Source organism: Numenius arquata, chromosome 2, assembly GCF_964106895.1.
Source record: "Numenius arquata chromosome 2, bNumArq3.hap1.1, whole genome shotgun sequence".
In the NCBI taxonomy this organism is placed as follows: Eukaryota; Metazoa; Chordata; class Aves; order Charadriiformes; family Scolopacidae; genus Numenius; species Numenius arquata.
Window position 1 is genome coordinate 9,106,168 of NC_133577.1, and position 17,208 is coordinate 9,123,375.

Genomic DNA, 17,208 nt, shown 5'->3' on the forward strand with positions numbered 1-17,208 from the left:
AAACGTTGTCACAAAGTTGGTATTCTCGGAAGCATAAAATCCCTCCGGTATTTCAGGGAGACTTAAAATAACAATTTCCTTAAAATAGTGATTCTCATCATTGCTGCTACAAGTAAAAAGCTCTGATACCATGTCCTTCTATGTACTGAGTAACACATTCATAGTTAACTATCCACAAACACTTAGGAGATAACGATTCTGTCAAGTACTGGTCTACAAACTCAAAGCTGGGATTTCTTTACCCAGGTCTATGAGACCAGTATCTCCACCTCTCAATCCATTACCTGCTTTAACACAGACATTCATGGATTCATACACGAGAAGCCACATCAGGGAAAGATGAAATCAAGAAAACGAGCATCACCAACTCTTCTTCAAAAGCAGACACAGAAACAAGTGCCGATACTTGCGGCTTATTGGGAGACCAGCCAACTGGGACATGTCAGTCACTATGGTTCGGCTGGTGGAAAGAACTCGAGACTGTCCCAGCTTCAGGAAAATGCTGGGAGGGTGGCTCCAGTAACTGGGACAGACTTGTCTGCCAGAGGTTCTTTGGTGGATCCATTACGGCACTTACAGACAGAAAGTGTTGCTATGTTCTACACACAGAATTAGGTCAAAGCCAACATCATCAATTATAGAAATGGATTGCTTATGAAATGTTAGAGGAGTAGGGGTTTAGCAGTATCTTGTCTGAGGCTTCAATAGCATGGGTGACTGATTGTCCTCAATTTCAACAACGAAAGTAAAACCAAAAAGATTTTTAGCTTGGTGTCGGTGAACAACCATGGTGAACAATACAGAACTGTTAAATTTCTTAACTGGTGAACTCTTTCATGCCATAGAAGCACCAGATAAAGCACATTCTGCACTTAGTTTGTCCTGAGAAAAGAAGAATTCAGGTTCCACATCCTGAAAAGCATAGTAAATACAGTATTAAAGCTATTAAACTTCATCATCTTAAGGTTCTCTTCAGCTATCATGAAAAATAATTATCTCTCTTTAACCTTTTAATTGTGCTTTACTTAAAAAAAAAAAAGCCCAGAGGAATTACATGAAATCAAGATTTCCATTTAAAATATTAAAGGACAAATACAAATGAAGGATGATGGCTGGGGGCAGCTACAGTCTACTGCTAACCATTTCAGATTACTTCACCAAGATGCCTGCGTCTGCCTTGAATCTTAAGCCCCTCACCCTTAATCCATATGATAAGGAACACAGAATTACAGTCCAAGCAGAGGTGAACTCTACTGTTTCCAAATAAATACTTCTTATGGGAACAAATACACATCTGAAACAAAACCACAAATGATGCGGAAGCAATCCTAATTGTAACCAGCTCTTCCTCCATAGCTCTGCTTTAATTACGTAAACATATTCCGGTCAAATCTTTACAAACTATGTCAACAAGTCATGATTTCCCCCTCTTTCCCCTGGAAAGCTGTGCAAGGATAACTGTACACGTGTCCAAGAAATAGAGGATGTCATTTTATTGGAGGTCCACAGGTAATTGTATCACATTAGGGAGTGGAAGAATCTCGTGGTATGGCACAACACAATACCTCACTCTAAACACTTAAACAGAAGGTTAAATGATATGCAACATGATCAAATCAGTAACTCTCCATCTTCTAGGCACCACTGATTAATTTAAAATAAACTTTAATAAATTGAAAAAATAATATAGTCCATTAATTTGTCTGTTGCACTGTCTTTAAATGAAACAGCACTTTGAAAGTCACAAATAAAAAAGCAGCACTTTCTCTTAATACCAACACCACTGTAACACATACTGTAGCGTGGCATGCAAATCCATATCTGCAGTCTTTTTTTTTTTTTTTTTTTTGTATTAACAAATGGAATGGTAGTTTTCTATCTCAAATATTAGTAGCATAACATGTAAGTGCAGATCATTCTGGCCACAAGTGTGGTAAGCCTTAACAAGTGTGTATTACAAGAGCATAGAACACAGAGCATGACACTTACATCCGAGAATCTCTCTCTTTTGTACTGTACATGGTGTTTGTTACAGGCTGACTTCCAACTTGCTGTACCCAAGCTTCAGGAAACAAGGTTACTGACCATTTCTGGTTTTGCTTAAAAATAAAACGCAGTCACCATCAAAGCACAACCATTAACAACCTGGTCAAAAAAATGCCATGGCTCCATGGAAAAAATAACTTGTCTTTTTAGTAGACTCCATTACGCGACAAAGTTTCCATTATAGGCATGTTAACGAAGTCTTACAGTGGTACTGCAGCGTCATTCCTGTTAAGAAGAGATTTGAATAGACACCAAGAAACGGTGCAGCGTTCAAAAAAAAAAGCTGTTCAAACTGAGCTAAGCTTCACAAGACCACGTACTGAGTCTTCATGCAATGAATCCTGGCTGGCTAGACTCAGGACGTGCATTGTATGGCTGTGTGTAATAGGACTTCCACTTGGCAGCATCCCAGGGGGTGACGGAGCTTCTTCAGGAGTGAGAAACTGATGGCCTTCGTGTTCCTCTTTTAATGGTATCATGTCTGTCAAACCTGTATCTGATGTGAGATTTGGCATAGAAGATGGTGGTGTTGGTTGCCCTAGCGTTAGAGTTGCACAAGGCCCACTGATAGTAGTCTTTCCTGGTAAAGGTAGCTCTTCACTAGTTATGCTTGGCTCACTCTGTAGTAGGGGGGTGGCAGCAGCCTGCAAAACGAATTTAGTGCTCTGAATGCACTGATCTTGGTCACACTGCAGAATGGAAGGGTGTCAAAATCATATAAGGCAAACAAAACAGAGGAAAAAAAAAAGGGGAGAATACGGACAAAAAGGTATGGAAAAGAATGGGATGTGAAGAGAAAAAAAAGAAAGCCATTAGTATCATTCCATGGTTAGCCACCCAAAAATCCCACTGCATGCTGCCCAGAAAAAAAAAATAAGGTAGAAAAAAGCATGCATAACTGAGCCATTGCTTTGGTTTACTATCAAAGTAAATTAAGATAGACATTTACAGTGTTCACTTAAAGGCTTTGGAAACCTCTAAAATAGTATTTTGTGAGTACTGTAATTCAAATGCTTTATTCTTGTCCAAAACCATTCGGAAAGCCTAGCTGCACAGTCCATGTGTAACTAACTGCAGCGGGCACCTCAAAACCTTCCCGATTCCCCGTGAGGTGAATCACTGCCACACCACTCATTCTACCCTAGAGTGGCTAGCAGTTCAGAGAGAGGCCCAAAGGCACAATCCAAGGATCTTTCCAAGATCAAAAACACCAGGCAAGTGTCTTATTCTAATTGGTCACCACATGGAAGAATTAAGCTGCTACAGAAGTTTTCCAAGAACAAGAATTCCTTTGATGCAGGTGGTTTCATAAATATATAGCTGGCAATACAGCCTCTATGAGCAAAGACTTCCCTCCCTCCCAATTTAATACATTATATATATATATATACACTCTAGAGAATATATTAGACTGTACTCAATACTGTAGAGAAGTGTAGAAATTAGGCAGTACTGCAGATGCATTAATTTGATATTGACTTTCATGATTTTTTAGGCTGTTCATTAATTAATTTAATTTTGACAATGTGGAGAATCAAGGTACAAACCCACAAGTTTTTTAGCAAGCACTTTCACAATAATAAGCCAAATTCAGCATTATATAAATCCAATTAAGCTCAGTGAGTATTACCAGGAACACTTTTGGCTCTACCTCATTCCTGAAAACTGCTTATACAAAATTATCATTCATTCCTTGAGATGACAAGACAGGTAGATGTCTCAATAATGTCCAGCTCGCTAAGTGGGCAGGCAGTACACCTACTGCCAAGTTAAGTTTCTTTAACGCAAACTGACATGATTTTTGAGAGCTTCCAAGGACAATACATATTTAATTCATAGCCTGATCAGTTATAACATCTGCAGATTTTTAAAATCCAGTTAGATTCATTTGCCATACTACTGTTCTGCTGTGCAAGAGAAACACTACAGTCAATGAAAACAAATCCAATGCAGCAAAGAAAATTTGGAAGCAAGCAAGCAGAATAGAAAAATATATCCAGAGGTAAGACAGGCCTATTCACTGCTGTTATTTCAGGAGTTCTGTTAAAACAGTACTGACTTCATGACTGATTTCTTCGATCTATATCAAATTACTGAAAGACATTACAAATCCAACATCTATTCAAGATATTCCTGGTCATAACCACTGCTAGTAACATTACAGCAATTCCCTAAAATGCCCATTCGAGTTTAATGAGCCACTGTGATATAGTCTACGCAAACTCATGGAAATACTTTTGCTTCCTTTACTGTATGATGAAAACCTTCACTATGAATGCTTCCTCTCATATTTTCAGGTTCTCCAGTTCCAGCACTGAATGATGGATGCACACGCATTACACTCAGAAAGTGGGCAAGCAGACCACTTGGTCACAGTAGATAGACATGTTTGAAATATTACCTAAGTGGTTTACGACTCTCAGACCAACTACTTTTTGACAGGCAGAAGTCGGATCCTTACTCAGTTATGTATTTTCCAACACTTATGGCTTCTCAGAAAGATTATTCCCTGTTACATAAACTGAGTTTATACACATTGCAACCATTTTTTCCCTCACAAAATGATGAGCAGCCCCAGCCAAACAATTGAAGTGGTCCCGTATCATTTCGGAGGGATTACTCACAGGCTTAAAGCCAAAACCTTGCATAAATACCTTACTAAGAAGAAAACTGTCAGTATCTTTTCAAGTCAAGCTTTCAATTAGTAATTCAGTGTGAATAACTCATTCTTGATTAAATATACTGTTATTCACGCCTGCTTATTTCAATTAAACTATAGCCCTTCAACCAACCTTACTATGCAGACCTTAAAAATCTGTTAACTGAATTTTCAAACTTCAAAAGACGAATAAAATCCATCTTCTCTGAAAAGCAACAGCCAAAGAGCATGTTAAATAACAAAGGAATGCCTATAACCACTGGGGTACATTGAAAACAAATAATGTTAGCAGCTGACTTATTGCTTTAGTGAAGCTTCAGCACTGATCTTCAAAAGGAAATCATTAATGTGTTCGAGGCACTACAAGCACACCGTTTTAAATTAGCTGAAGGTAATTTACTTGAACTCATTGTATAGTCTGAACTCATTTTCTTCTTACCGAACTCTAGTGCATTTCAATGAATCAATATCAAAAAGATAAAGTAGCCTCATAAAGCTCCATTAAACAGAGTGTTATAAAACTTTTTCAGGTGCTGTGTATCTCTTCTTCATTTTCCATGCACTTGTCACTTCCCTAAAGCCTCTCCTCTTACTCAGATGCTTTTCAAGTTTTCTTCTTTTTTGTTCTGTTAAACAGTGATCAACATGAAATATCTTAGGAAAATTCAGGCTGTAAACAGCTTTCAAAAGTGACTAGAATAGGGTTAATACCAGAAAAGGTAGATGTGTTCAATGGAGCTCTCAAAACATCTGGCAAAAACAACACATACTATACAGGTAGACTATTCTTGAGTCTAAACAGCCAACACAAAACTAAACAAGGAAATGAGATCTGTTTATAGGGCTCTATATGGAGGATTTTCCTCGATTCCGTATTTCACTCTTAACTAAATTAAATTTAGGGCCAAAATCTTAACAGCTGTTAATCACATGAATTATTCAACGCCAGCATTTCAAATGAAATAAAAAACCCTATGATTGTAACAAAAAGGAAGCCAAGCACTAGAATCTAAATAGCTAAAAATCTACTGTAGGAATTATTCTACCACTACCTTCTTTCTTCAGATCTACTGATTTTATTTTCCACTTACAGTTTCCACTGTTTCAGAGGAACAGCAGATTCTGAAGGTAAGACAAGTTTAAGAAGTTCTACAAGTACAGAAGTTCAGTTATATATGTGCATAGAATTTTTTAGCCATCTCTGTATTTATTTTCATATCAAAAGGCACAAATTCAAGCAAATTAGACAATACCTAAAATTCTGTGTTTATTTCACAAATTATAAATACAAACAACTAAGGAAACAATATTTTTCATTATTTTTCCTGATGAAAATCTGATTTTTTTTTCTAAGCTACACAGAATATACATGTTAACATAGATGATGTACATGGCAATATATTGTTCACATTTCTAATGCCAAAGCCAGAGATTATTTACTTTAAATTTTAAATTAACTGTGTTAAAAATTTTCTAAACACTGGTAATATTAAAGAATTGTTACAGTTCTCAGAAGATGGAGAAAAGAAGCTTGAATTATCTCAGCATCTCTGAATACAGTACAAACACTAAAAAGTTTGGAGGAGACCGACAGCACTGAATGACAGTGCTATGAAGTAACAGAAAGGATGGTGAAATACCAGACTAGATGGATGCAATAGACGGGTAAAGAGTGGAGGGGTGGAGCTGTGTAACTATTCCCAACAGCTGTGGGATTTCACACTCAAAATCACGGCATTGCAGATACCGTGCAACAACTGAGCCACAAACCCCACCAAGACAATGGCTCCACCAGCAAGTAGTACAGTGCACCAGGAGTAGATCTATGAAGAGAAACGCTTCTGAAGCCTCTAAAAAATTTAGAATTCCTCTTCCAGGGATTTTACTTCAGACTAGCTACTGTTTGTTCTTATGGACTGAATGTCTGTGAATGGTAAAAGCATGTTGGGTACACGCTGGGAGCACGTCTTCTGAAAGAAATCTAGTTCATGTGCTCTGATACTGCTCTGCAATGTGAAAAAAAAAATGCAGTAAATACGCACAATTGAAAGGATTGCTTCTAAAACATACCTCAAACCAAAGGAAAATGCTGGAGTTTATTTACTGCATGTGCCCTTAACCCATTTTAACTGTGAAGTAAAATGCATTCATGAAAAACCTCTATCAACCTTGACTGTAGTAATGTTGACTTGATAAGAGCCCTAAGTTCTGTTTCAGGTAATGATAAATTTATATTTGAAGTACTACAGAAAATATACAAGGAAACACACTTGTAAAACTCCCAGTGAAGTGGCGCTCCTATCCTTGTTGATCCATTTACTGTCGTGATAGAAATACTTACTCCTAATAATGAGAATATGAAAAGCAAAGGAAAAAACATGCTAGGATGAGGAGAGTCAACGTTTCCTGGATCAGCTGGATTCCTGTTTCCAGATCAGTGCTAGAAATACTGATGTGAGCACTTGGGAGAGGACTTTCCTGCACATCTCACTGGTAACGAATGTTGCGCGTGCACTGTTAGGGTTCCTACAATTTTCAGTAGTATGTATAAGAAAACAAACACTCTAACTAAAGAATTTGCATCCAGGAAAGGAAAGGGAGAACTGGAAATAGGGACATTTGGCACACAAAGAATTACCTAAGCACTGAAGATGAGATGCCTTGGAGTACAAGTGAATTTCTTAAAAACAAAGAAATGAACCTGTCCTGACACAGAGGCAGATAGAAGTAAAATCTATCACTTTATAAGGCATCAGAAAATTTCTAGAGACATCATAGTAAAAATAAACCAAACTAATTCCTCTAAAAAAAGTGCATGGAGTGAGATAGTTTCTGTGTTTCTCCGTAATAGATTACTAAAGAATAAAATACCCTGTAACAAAACCCAAAAATCAACTCAGGCTTTTTTAAAAAAAGCTAAGTAATACAGAAGTGCAGATCCAGGTAATGATAGCTGATGGGTTTATGGTGAAATAAGAACTTTTTTTCAGAATAAAAAGACAGTAAACCTTAAAAGAGAAAGAAAGAAAGAATAAAATACAGAGAAAATTATGATTTTATAATGGGTCAGATACTGTGTTTCATGCAAAAAAAATTCTTAAGAATGAGAAGAGAAATACTTGGGCAATCAAACTAATGAAGAGCTTGTAAAAATAATCAGCAATAACATGAAATAAGGAAATACTTTGGAAATATCAGATCTACAGATCATGAGCTCCAAGTGACCATACTTGTAAGGGTATTAAGAAGACAGCTAATGAATTTACCAGATTAATTTCAAATTATATTGGAAAAGAGATTAAAAGCCCTGGGAACGTACCAGGAAAAAAAAAAACACATACGTGCTTCCAGCCTTCAAAAAAGTAAATACAACTTCACCTTTTAGTAATATAAGGTGTTACTAAGGAGAGAACAGGAGAAAAAGCTCTCTTATAAATATCTAGGAAAAAATTAAAATCATAGTATGGATCTATGAAGCACTGCTTATAGCAACAACCCTGACTGTCTGAGATTGTGACAAACTGAGTCACTAGCACGAGTAGGGTAGCTCCTATATGAAATATTCAGAGTCTCAAAGGCAAAATTACCACAAAAGCTGTTAAATTACAAAAATAGTGCCCCAGAAATGGTATCCTGAATAAGAGATAATGTATTGCACTGAAAACAAGTGTCTGGCAAGTTTAAACTTAACCTGATATTTATTTTGAGCTTAAATGCAAAAAGGATGCTATGCTAAGGGATATATTAAAATAAATTAAAGCAAAATATAATACTAAGCAACCCAGAGAGATTTAAAGAATGACGAAAGGCTAGTTGGGTGAGGCACAGGAATTCTATTTTAGAAAGACACAAGTCACTGAGTCAAAGGTTTGAGGAATGAAAGAGAAGGAAAGGAAAGAGGGAGGGAATAAGAGAAGACAAGTGTGTGAGAAGATGCTCATTAAAATCCAATTAATATCAATGCGCAGGAGAGACATTTTAGCACGCAACATGGATTAAGTAATATAATATCAAGACATTAAGATTCATTTTAGAGATAAGAGGATGTCATGCATTCTGGAATAAAATCCAAGGAGTCACACCATAGAGGTGTACTGGAACACACTTCAGATTTCTATATAAGTTATTTCCCATACTCAGAGGTGTTAAACTTGCTAAAATAGTGTTATTATCTCTGATGACATCTAAATGGCTAAACGTCTGCCATTTAAAAGGTATTTATGAACTACGACTGTGATCTACACGTGGTCTTAAGTCAAGGAATTTCTTTTTGCCTGTCCTCATCTGAAACCACAATAATACGTGCTGCAGTGCCAGATACATCCCCTTCAAACTTGCCAGTCGTTTGTGGTCCACCTGCCTCAGCTCCAAGAAAGCATTTTTCATTTTATGCCTCTGCCTTTTTCCCCGAGAGCTATGCAACCTTCCAGAAAGGATGACTGAATCACATTCCATCTTTTGCCTAACCTTTGTCAGCGAAGATACGAGGTAAAAAGGAACCCAGAGCCTTTGAGCCAAAAGGAAAGGAAATGTTGATGTTTGCATCTGAATTTCTAGCAAGGGGGATTCTAGAGAATCTTGCAGAGATTCCTCCACTAAAAAAACAACAAACAAACCAACCAAAAATCAAATAGCGGGATGCTGCAGACTTTGTTTTACTCCTGCCATAAAGTGTACTCCACTGCCTCTCACTCAAGAAGCTTCCACAGCCCTTTTCAGGGGAGAGCAAGCGAATGGCTGGTGTTCCCAGTGCTCCCGTTCCTAAACTACTTCTTCAGAATCTAAGATCGTGTACTGGGGAAAAAGTTGAAAGAAACAGCCTGGAAAAGTACTAGGGGTCACTTCATGGGGAAAATGTTTAAATAGAATGATGAAGTTTTACTTGATTTCTGTCTAAATTTAAATCAGAACAGGAAATCCGAAAACTGAAGAGAATGGCTGAAAACAACTAAGCTAGCAGTAAGGTGAATTAATTTTGGTAGAAAAAAGGAAGTCTGTTATGTGGATGAGATTGAAATCTTAACTGTGAAACAGGGAAATCAGTTTTGTTGTTTGCTGCTTTATGAGACAGGAGAGACGGGAACCTGAAGGTAGGCACAGACTCTATTGAGGAGAAGAAAAATGTTAACCTTAGAATACAGAAAGAGGGAAATGTGAAACAAGAACAAATCAGAGGCAAAGTTATGTCCCACTGCATTTTGCCAGTAGGAAATGAATTTAAAATTTCTTATGTTTCAAACAACTCAGGAAAGAATGCAAGACTTTTAAATAGGGAAAATAGTGCTAGAGAGACTGGGAAACAAAGCAGGTCTTTAACAGTTTGCAACAAAACTTAAGGGAGAAAATTTAATGCTGATATAGCCAGCTGCCACTAGAAGCCAATTGGTCTTGGATAGAGACCAAGAATAATACCCTGAGAAAAACAGCATCACAGTCTTAAAGATATTCCTCCATATCAAACATGATGTATTACATTTTTCAAGCTTTTTCTGAGAGATCATTTTCAGGAATGAAAACTGCACATTTCCAAGTGACACTGATAACTGTTAAAGAACTCAAGCCTTTCCCAGATCAAGTAGTGTGATGTTCTAGGATGTAAGAAGTTCAAATCCTTGAAGAACTTGCATAATTACAGATATTACACTTTAAAATCATAGCAGCTACCTGTTTGACTTAAAAGTAATACCATAGCAGATCTCTCCATTTCTAGAGACAAACTTAGTCAATTTTCTATCAAACTGACACAAGATTTTCTCATTAATATCTAGCAATAGTGACAGTATCTACTTACAATGCAAGTATAATTTTTATAATGTTAAGATAATTTATTGTCAGGGACTTATTGTGGGTTAATGATCCTTGCAAATAAGAAGCCTTGACAGAGTCAGAAAGTTTGGTTAATCCCTGAAAGACCTCAGGCTATTTCTAAGGTTTGTTTTTTTTTTTTTTCTTTGTCTTTTCAGAGTTACATTATTTTTTTTTTTTTTGTAAAATTTGCATAGAGCATTACCTTGTTCTGCACAACTACCTCACAGAAGACTCAGAGTTAATACTGTGTCTCTAATACATTTTTTCATGAAGGAGACTAACAAATCTTCTATTTAATTCTCAAAATAGTAAGCAACAACAGCTTAGGAACTACAGCAAAATTTTTATACAAGTTTATCAGTGACACTAAAACTAATCTGTCTGGGAAGAGACAGATTTTTTCTGTCTCTTTTCTTCTTTTGTTCAAAAGAAAGGCTGAGTTATGTCAGAAGGCCTTGTGGTCGCCTCTTTTTTGGCAAAGGAAGGGCGTCCATAACTCATGGCTTCTTTGACAAAGTCTTAGAACCCACATAATATGAAGATATGTGGACAACAATTCAGAAATAGGCACATATGTAAGATGCTTGCCTTTGGAAAAGGATCCCTTTCCAGTTATTCTTTTCTTCTTGGCACTGGAAATCCTATCTTCTGTTATGATAGCCAATGCTACCAGCAAAAAACAAAGTAAAAACTATTGGCACAGTTTCAAGGAGGTTTAAAAGCTTTTGTTGTAACAATCCAGATGCCATTTTTTGATCATTGGAAGTTCAGCGTCCTCCTGCTCTTCCTTCAACACACTTCTCCCCTAGAAAACTCCTCTTTGTTCATCTTTGCTTTTGAAAACACATTAGTCTATGCAAAACCGCAGTGTACAAGCAAAGAAGGAAACAGAGTATGAAGAAAGTGCCATACAAAATAACAATTAGCTGGAAAATGATGAACCAGAGCAAGTCCATGATACTTGAATATTCCAGTTCAAAACACAGCAGGTGTCAACAGTACAAGTCAAAATGCCAGTATATTCAATAAACCAACAGTGTAGAAAAGCCTCTCTCTTTTTAGAATCCATGAGCAATAACTATGACACTGCGTGAAACATACATTAAAAAGAGCCTTGGTTTTTTTTTCTTTACTGTTAATAAACAAGTCATTCCACCCAGAGTGTCAGCTGTATCCAGTTAGTTATTACTTGATTAGTTCACATGAAAGTGGAGAAGGAAAACATTCACAGGAATCTTGATGAACAACACTATGGGATGATTCCTACCATGTTGCTCTGAGATTGTGTGGCCCCGTACATAGTAATGCCATTTGATGGTCCTGCTAATTGTGGTGTATCTGGTTGTATAAATCCTCTTCTGTCAATTAAGCTAGGGAATAATCAAAATAAAGAGAGTTAGAGATATTTCTGATCAATAACTACCTCCTCTCAATAAAAAGAGAAAAAATTCCTATCATATAACAGACCTTAATACCTCACCAATTCCTTCAAATATCCCCTTTTATTCAACTGAAGTACAAGACTTCGTTTGTACTCATCAGCAAGGTAATTGTTTCCTTGTAGTACTACCCGCCACACAGTCATATGTACTGCTACTTTTCTCTATTTTTATCATAGACAAAAGATTTCGAAGCTGACCAGTGGACATGACAAAACCAAGAATTTTAAACGACGGGTGTGAAAACAAATTACAAAACTCACTAGTGCATTTTGAATCAGTGCCTATTTTGAAGGTTCTTTTCTTATCAGTTTCCACACCTCAAAATTAAAGCTACTTAATCACAAAACTTAGAAAGAAAGAGGAAGTCTTATTTAGACAACTTACCTGCCAGGTTTTTCATGACAGCTACCTAACACTGCTCATAGTGCTCCACTATTCTTACCAAAGTGATGCACTCATAGATGGAAATAAGAAATTTCAAGACAACGTTTCATGGAGAAATTAATAAAAATAAGCAAAAATCTACATAAGATTATAAAAATAATAAATAGAATGGAAACATCTGACCTAAGAAAAGATTTTGCCAGAATTCCACATACAATTTTACTCTCAATTTGAGAACTATAAACCACACTTAGGTTCTGGTAATTAATTCTCATAAAAAGCTGAATGTATAGACTGAAATATTATATTCTACATGTGTATGAGCTCATATCACTTCCGTACAAAAAAAACCCCAAAACAAACCAATAAAAGCTTTTCTACTGTTTATGCTTCAATTCATTCAAAGGGTTTGGTTTTTTTTAAATTATATGTAGCTTTTAACGATAGTTCCACATATTTTTAAGCATAGGCCAAAAATGTTTTTTCCTGTGTACCTGAGTAATGTTATTTCCCATCTGGAAAATTACAAATTCTACCACAGGATATAAAATTTTATCTGGAGGGTTCATAGTTCCTGTTACTAACACAAAATGACAGGAATGCCTTAAAACACCTGAGAAGATAAAGTCAGCACAGAACTGGTTTTATTTGCTGATTTCTGGGACCTCTAACTTTGCTAAGGGTGAAGATTCAATTTTTAAATATAAGAACACGATGCTGGGAAAAATGAAGGCGTTTCCCCTCTCAAAAGTCAATGAGGTTTCCACCACTCAGAGACCAATTTACGCTCCCCCCATGAAGTTCTGCAGAGCAGGTTTTTATGTACCTTCAAAACACTTAGAAATCCACCTGAGATTACAAACTGCCATGTGGAGAGCACTCCTTCAAAAATCAGATGCTTTAAAATACATGTACGATTTATTATATCAGAATGCTAGTTAGACCTATGCTGACTGCTATGGATCAAATTAAGATTTGAAAGTTACCGTTGAGGTCATGTAAAATACATTCTGAATTTGGTAGCATAGGTTTAAAAATGAGAATCATCATCTTTAACAGAAGGGAGAAAAATTTGGATTGTTTACAGATCTTCTCTTAATCTACATTCCACTCTCAGAGGCACTTGAACATTTTGAATTTTACGCTGTCATTGCTGCTAAACGACTTTACCAGAATTTAAGGAAAAAGATTAATTAAGGATTAAAAGTTTAAAAAAAAAGTAAGGTTATAGTTTACATTTTACAATCAGTACATTTTTACCATTGGTCACAAAATATCTCCCTGCAGAAACTCTACATATACTTTGGCATCTAAATAAGTTATGTTGTTATATGGAGTTTAGGAAAAAAAATGAGCAAACTCTGTTAAAACACAGGAGCCAGTGTTATTCTGGTCTATTGTGTGCTGCTACTTTTATCAGCCTAACCTGCTATTACAAATACTGAGAAACATTATGTAGTTCTAATAAAGATTTCCATTTGGAGTCAAACAAAAGAATTTGAAGCATAGCACTGAGTTTTTATATCACATATTTTCGTGAAAAGCAAAATGGCAGAATTAAAGGGTTGGTTTCAGGCACCATCCAGATAGGCAGGGAGCAGAAACAGGGTTACTCTTTCTCACCACAGGGATTACAGTGTTAACCCAGTATGTGGAAATCTTAACTCAGTTGTCTCCTCCTTAGGAAAATATGTCAGTCTCTCCTGTTGACCTTTGCCTGCTCATAGAACCACCTCGGACATTCATAACAGCAAAGGCAGAAACCCCACTTCCAATGAAACACCTTACCCACTGGACTATACTTTCTTTCGTCTCAACAGCTCTGATTCATAACTACATAATTCCAGATAAAGCAAAACAGCTTCAACCAATGGGTACACCACAAAAATAATCTGCAAGAAGTCAGTCACTTTGTAGAAAGGAACAGGGTCTCTATTGTAGATATAGTACGTGAACTATCTAACCACGGAGCACTGGAAGAAGAGAATTATGTCTTTCCTGCCGCCAGTTTTATTTCTCTAGTCTCAGCTCTGTCTTACATTTTGTTCAAGCTGAAAAGCCATTGCAACCTTGAATATACAAATATTTTGGATTTCAAAAGTGAAAATGTATGCATCAAAAATTAATCCATTAAGCTTTCTCTGGAATTGCTTTGGTGTAAGACCTCCAAATTCAGTTTAATGTATATATGTTAACAGTATAAATAAGGAAAAAATACTGTCCATTTAAATTAAACAGTTCAGAGTGAAAAGACAAAAATGAACCATTATCAAACTAGTTGTAGAATTAAGGTTCCTAAGCTCTTATCACACCTGTTAGATATGTAAAAGTTAACACAACAGCTAACTACTAGGAATTTTTTATTGCTAGAAGATATTAACTGCAGTGGCAAAATTTCAAACAACAGATAAAAAAGTCTATTTTCATTTCAGATGTCAACGTTAAATATATTTTACAGGATCCAATCACTAACTTAGTTTAACCACAATTTACCAACTTATCTCTTTATTGCTGAAGAAAAACTTAATTAAAGCTTGTAATGGGCAGTAAAACAAAGCTTTACTTCTGTTTAGTAAACTCAAGCAATCAGAAAGAAAATTTTTTCATCAATAGTCACATGGCTTGATGTATACTAACAATATTTTTGATACTCTTACCTTGGAGAGAGGGGCCCACAGAGTGCAGCACAGCAATTAGTAAAGATGTTGCCATAACTGTATGGATTATAGTTCTCTTTACCTCTTTTATTTGACCATGATCCTTTAATCTGAAGAGATGAACAAAATGCATCACATATAATACAATACAGAAAATGGCTGAGACAAATCAAGGGTTACCAAAGAAGCAACATGCTACATCAGAGACAGACTAAAGAAAACCTATGATCCCAACTTTCCAAACAGTTTAGAGCTTTGGGCTGTTATGAAAGGCTGAACACTAAAACCTTACAAGCACAATAGGAATTTCAGCATCTAAACATAACAGTCTAAGCATAATTTGGCAAATAGTATGGTATGTTCTACAGAGGAGGTTCAATTGCAACATACCAATAAAGGTAATAACAGAACAGCACTTCTCCATGCTCTTGGGTAAGTTCTCAAACTGTGCCATACCACCCAACGTTACCTTCCCTCATGCCCACAAATAGCTCTAAAATCTTATGAAGCAAGAGCAGTTATTACTACCTTTTAGCCCATATTACATTTTGTTTTAGCCAGTCTTGCTTTTCTGCTTGTGAGATACTTGAGAGCCTGAGTAACATGTCTTACCGTATTCAACTGGAAATCATGGAATCATAGAATGATTAGAGTTGGAAGGGACCTTAAAGATCATCGAGTTCCAAACCCCCTGCCACGGGGGGTTGTAAATGTATGCTTTAAATGAAATTACCAAACAGTTTAATTGAAATTCAGACGTGTTACGCTGCTGCAGTTCCCTGCTATCTGACTTTCAACAATCCAGACGAGACCTTTATTTGATGGAAAGGGGGAGAGTGGAAACATGCTGGGTCCATCTAGAGAGGCAATGTTGGCCTAAAATTAATAATTAAGGAATACCGGAGTATCCCATCTTTCTTACTAATGAGGTAGATTCAAAGTCAGGCTACTTGCTTGGATACTTGATGCTGAGGCACAGCTCTTTCTGAGCCTGCTTGGTAAGTTTTTTTCTGGTTGATTGGTATTTATTGTAAAATTTATAATTTTAACGATGATCTTAAACAATAACAAAACGTGTTTGACAGTCCCAAAGATGCTACTTTTACATTTGCTAGATACCTATGAAAAAAAGGCACAGCAGAAAATGACAATAAAATAATTTTAAACTTGCAGTAATTTCTTAGATTAATTGCTAAATTCCAATGAGCTTTCTATATAATTAGCTACCTAGCTATATTTACTTTCTCCTTTCATTCATTTTGTATTTCTGCTTTTAGTTGGGGGAGGACACATGAAGCTTCCACACACAGTTAAACATAATTTCACACCAAAACAATGGAAACCTGTGTGCAAAACAGGGCACCAGTAGAAGTGAGAAAGTTGACCTTTAAATTAATGATATATTCCTTCCTAGAGGTTTTAAATCTCAAGCTGGCAAAGAAATTTCAAAGGAAAAAATAAAAAAGGATGAAATTTTTGTTCTGGGAATTCAATATGCTTTGCAATTTTTATAGTAAGCAATTTTTCAGTCAAAGAATATTTAGGACTCTGAGTGAAAAAGAGATACTGAAAAATATTTAGTAATTTCCTGCTGTATAAAGTATACTTGTTTCTTTGTTTCCTCTCTTCTTTATTTTCCTATTTCAAGATACAGGTCCTGTGGCTGTCAATGATAATGGACACACTATGTAACCAGCAGATCTTCAAACCACAACAAATAGAGAAGTCTTTTGATATTTTGAATCAAGGATGACCAGGTTATTTCCTTCTTTCCTGCTGAGGCATTCACAAAATTATGCAGGCAGGTATGACTCCTCCAAGAATAACAGAGAAAAGCTGCATATAATTAGAATTAATCATCTCCTCCTCCTATTCAGAAACATGTATGTATAAATATACTATGAACTTACATCTTCGTTTGTTGTTTGATTGGAGCTGATCAAATACGTGTGAAAACCTGAGAGGCCAACAATGGACCATACCGAGAAAAAACACACCACAGCTTCCAGCACAGTAATTAAAAGTCAAGGAAACATACGCAAATGGAATAAAAAAGTATTATATCCAATAACAAACAGTTACAATCACAAAATTCAAGGTAGTCAACTTATAGTCCACAAGTCCCTTGAGATCTTTGGGGTACTTCAAAGGGGTCAGCAAAAATTAAACTGAGAAAAGCAAGCCCATTGGCAGTGGGCTTCAGTGTACAGGC

At 36.2% G+C, this 17,208-nt stretch overlaps 1 protein-coding gene across 4 annotated transcripts in view; it reads right to left on the reverse strand.

Annotated features, from left to right (window-relative positions):
• Positions 1 to 1,470: 1,470 nt before the first annotated feature.
• Positions 1,471 to 17,208, reverse strand: part of ZDHHC14 (zDHHC palmitoyltransferase 14) — a 110,978-nt gene continuing 95,240 nt past the window's right edge. For 2 of the 4 annotated variants that reach the window (XM_074166498.1, XM_074166506.1), the window contains exons 6-9: positions 16,907 to 17,009; positions 14,997 to 15,106; positions 11,781 to 11,883; positions 1,471 to 2,690 (exon numbers count right to left, since the gene is read on the reverse strand). In XM_074166498.1, coding sequence (XP_074022599.1) covers positions 2,334 to 2,690; positions 11,781 to 11,883; positions 14,997 to 15,106; positions 16,907 to 17,009 — 673 coding nt within the window. In that variant the 3' untranslated portion in view covers positions 1,471 to 2,333. Of the gene's footprint in view, positions 2,736 to 11,780; positions 11,884 to 14,996; positions 15,107 to 16,906; positions 17,010 to 17,208 lie in introns of all 4 variants that reach the window. The other 2 variants (XM_074166488.1, XM_074166479.1) reach the window with 1 other exon arrangement.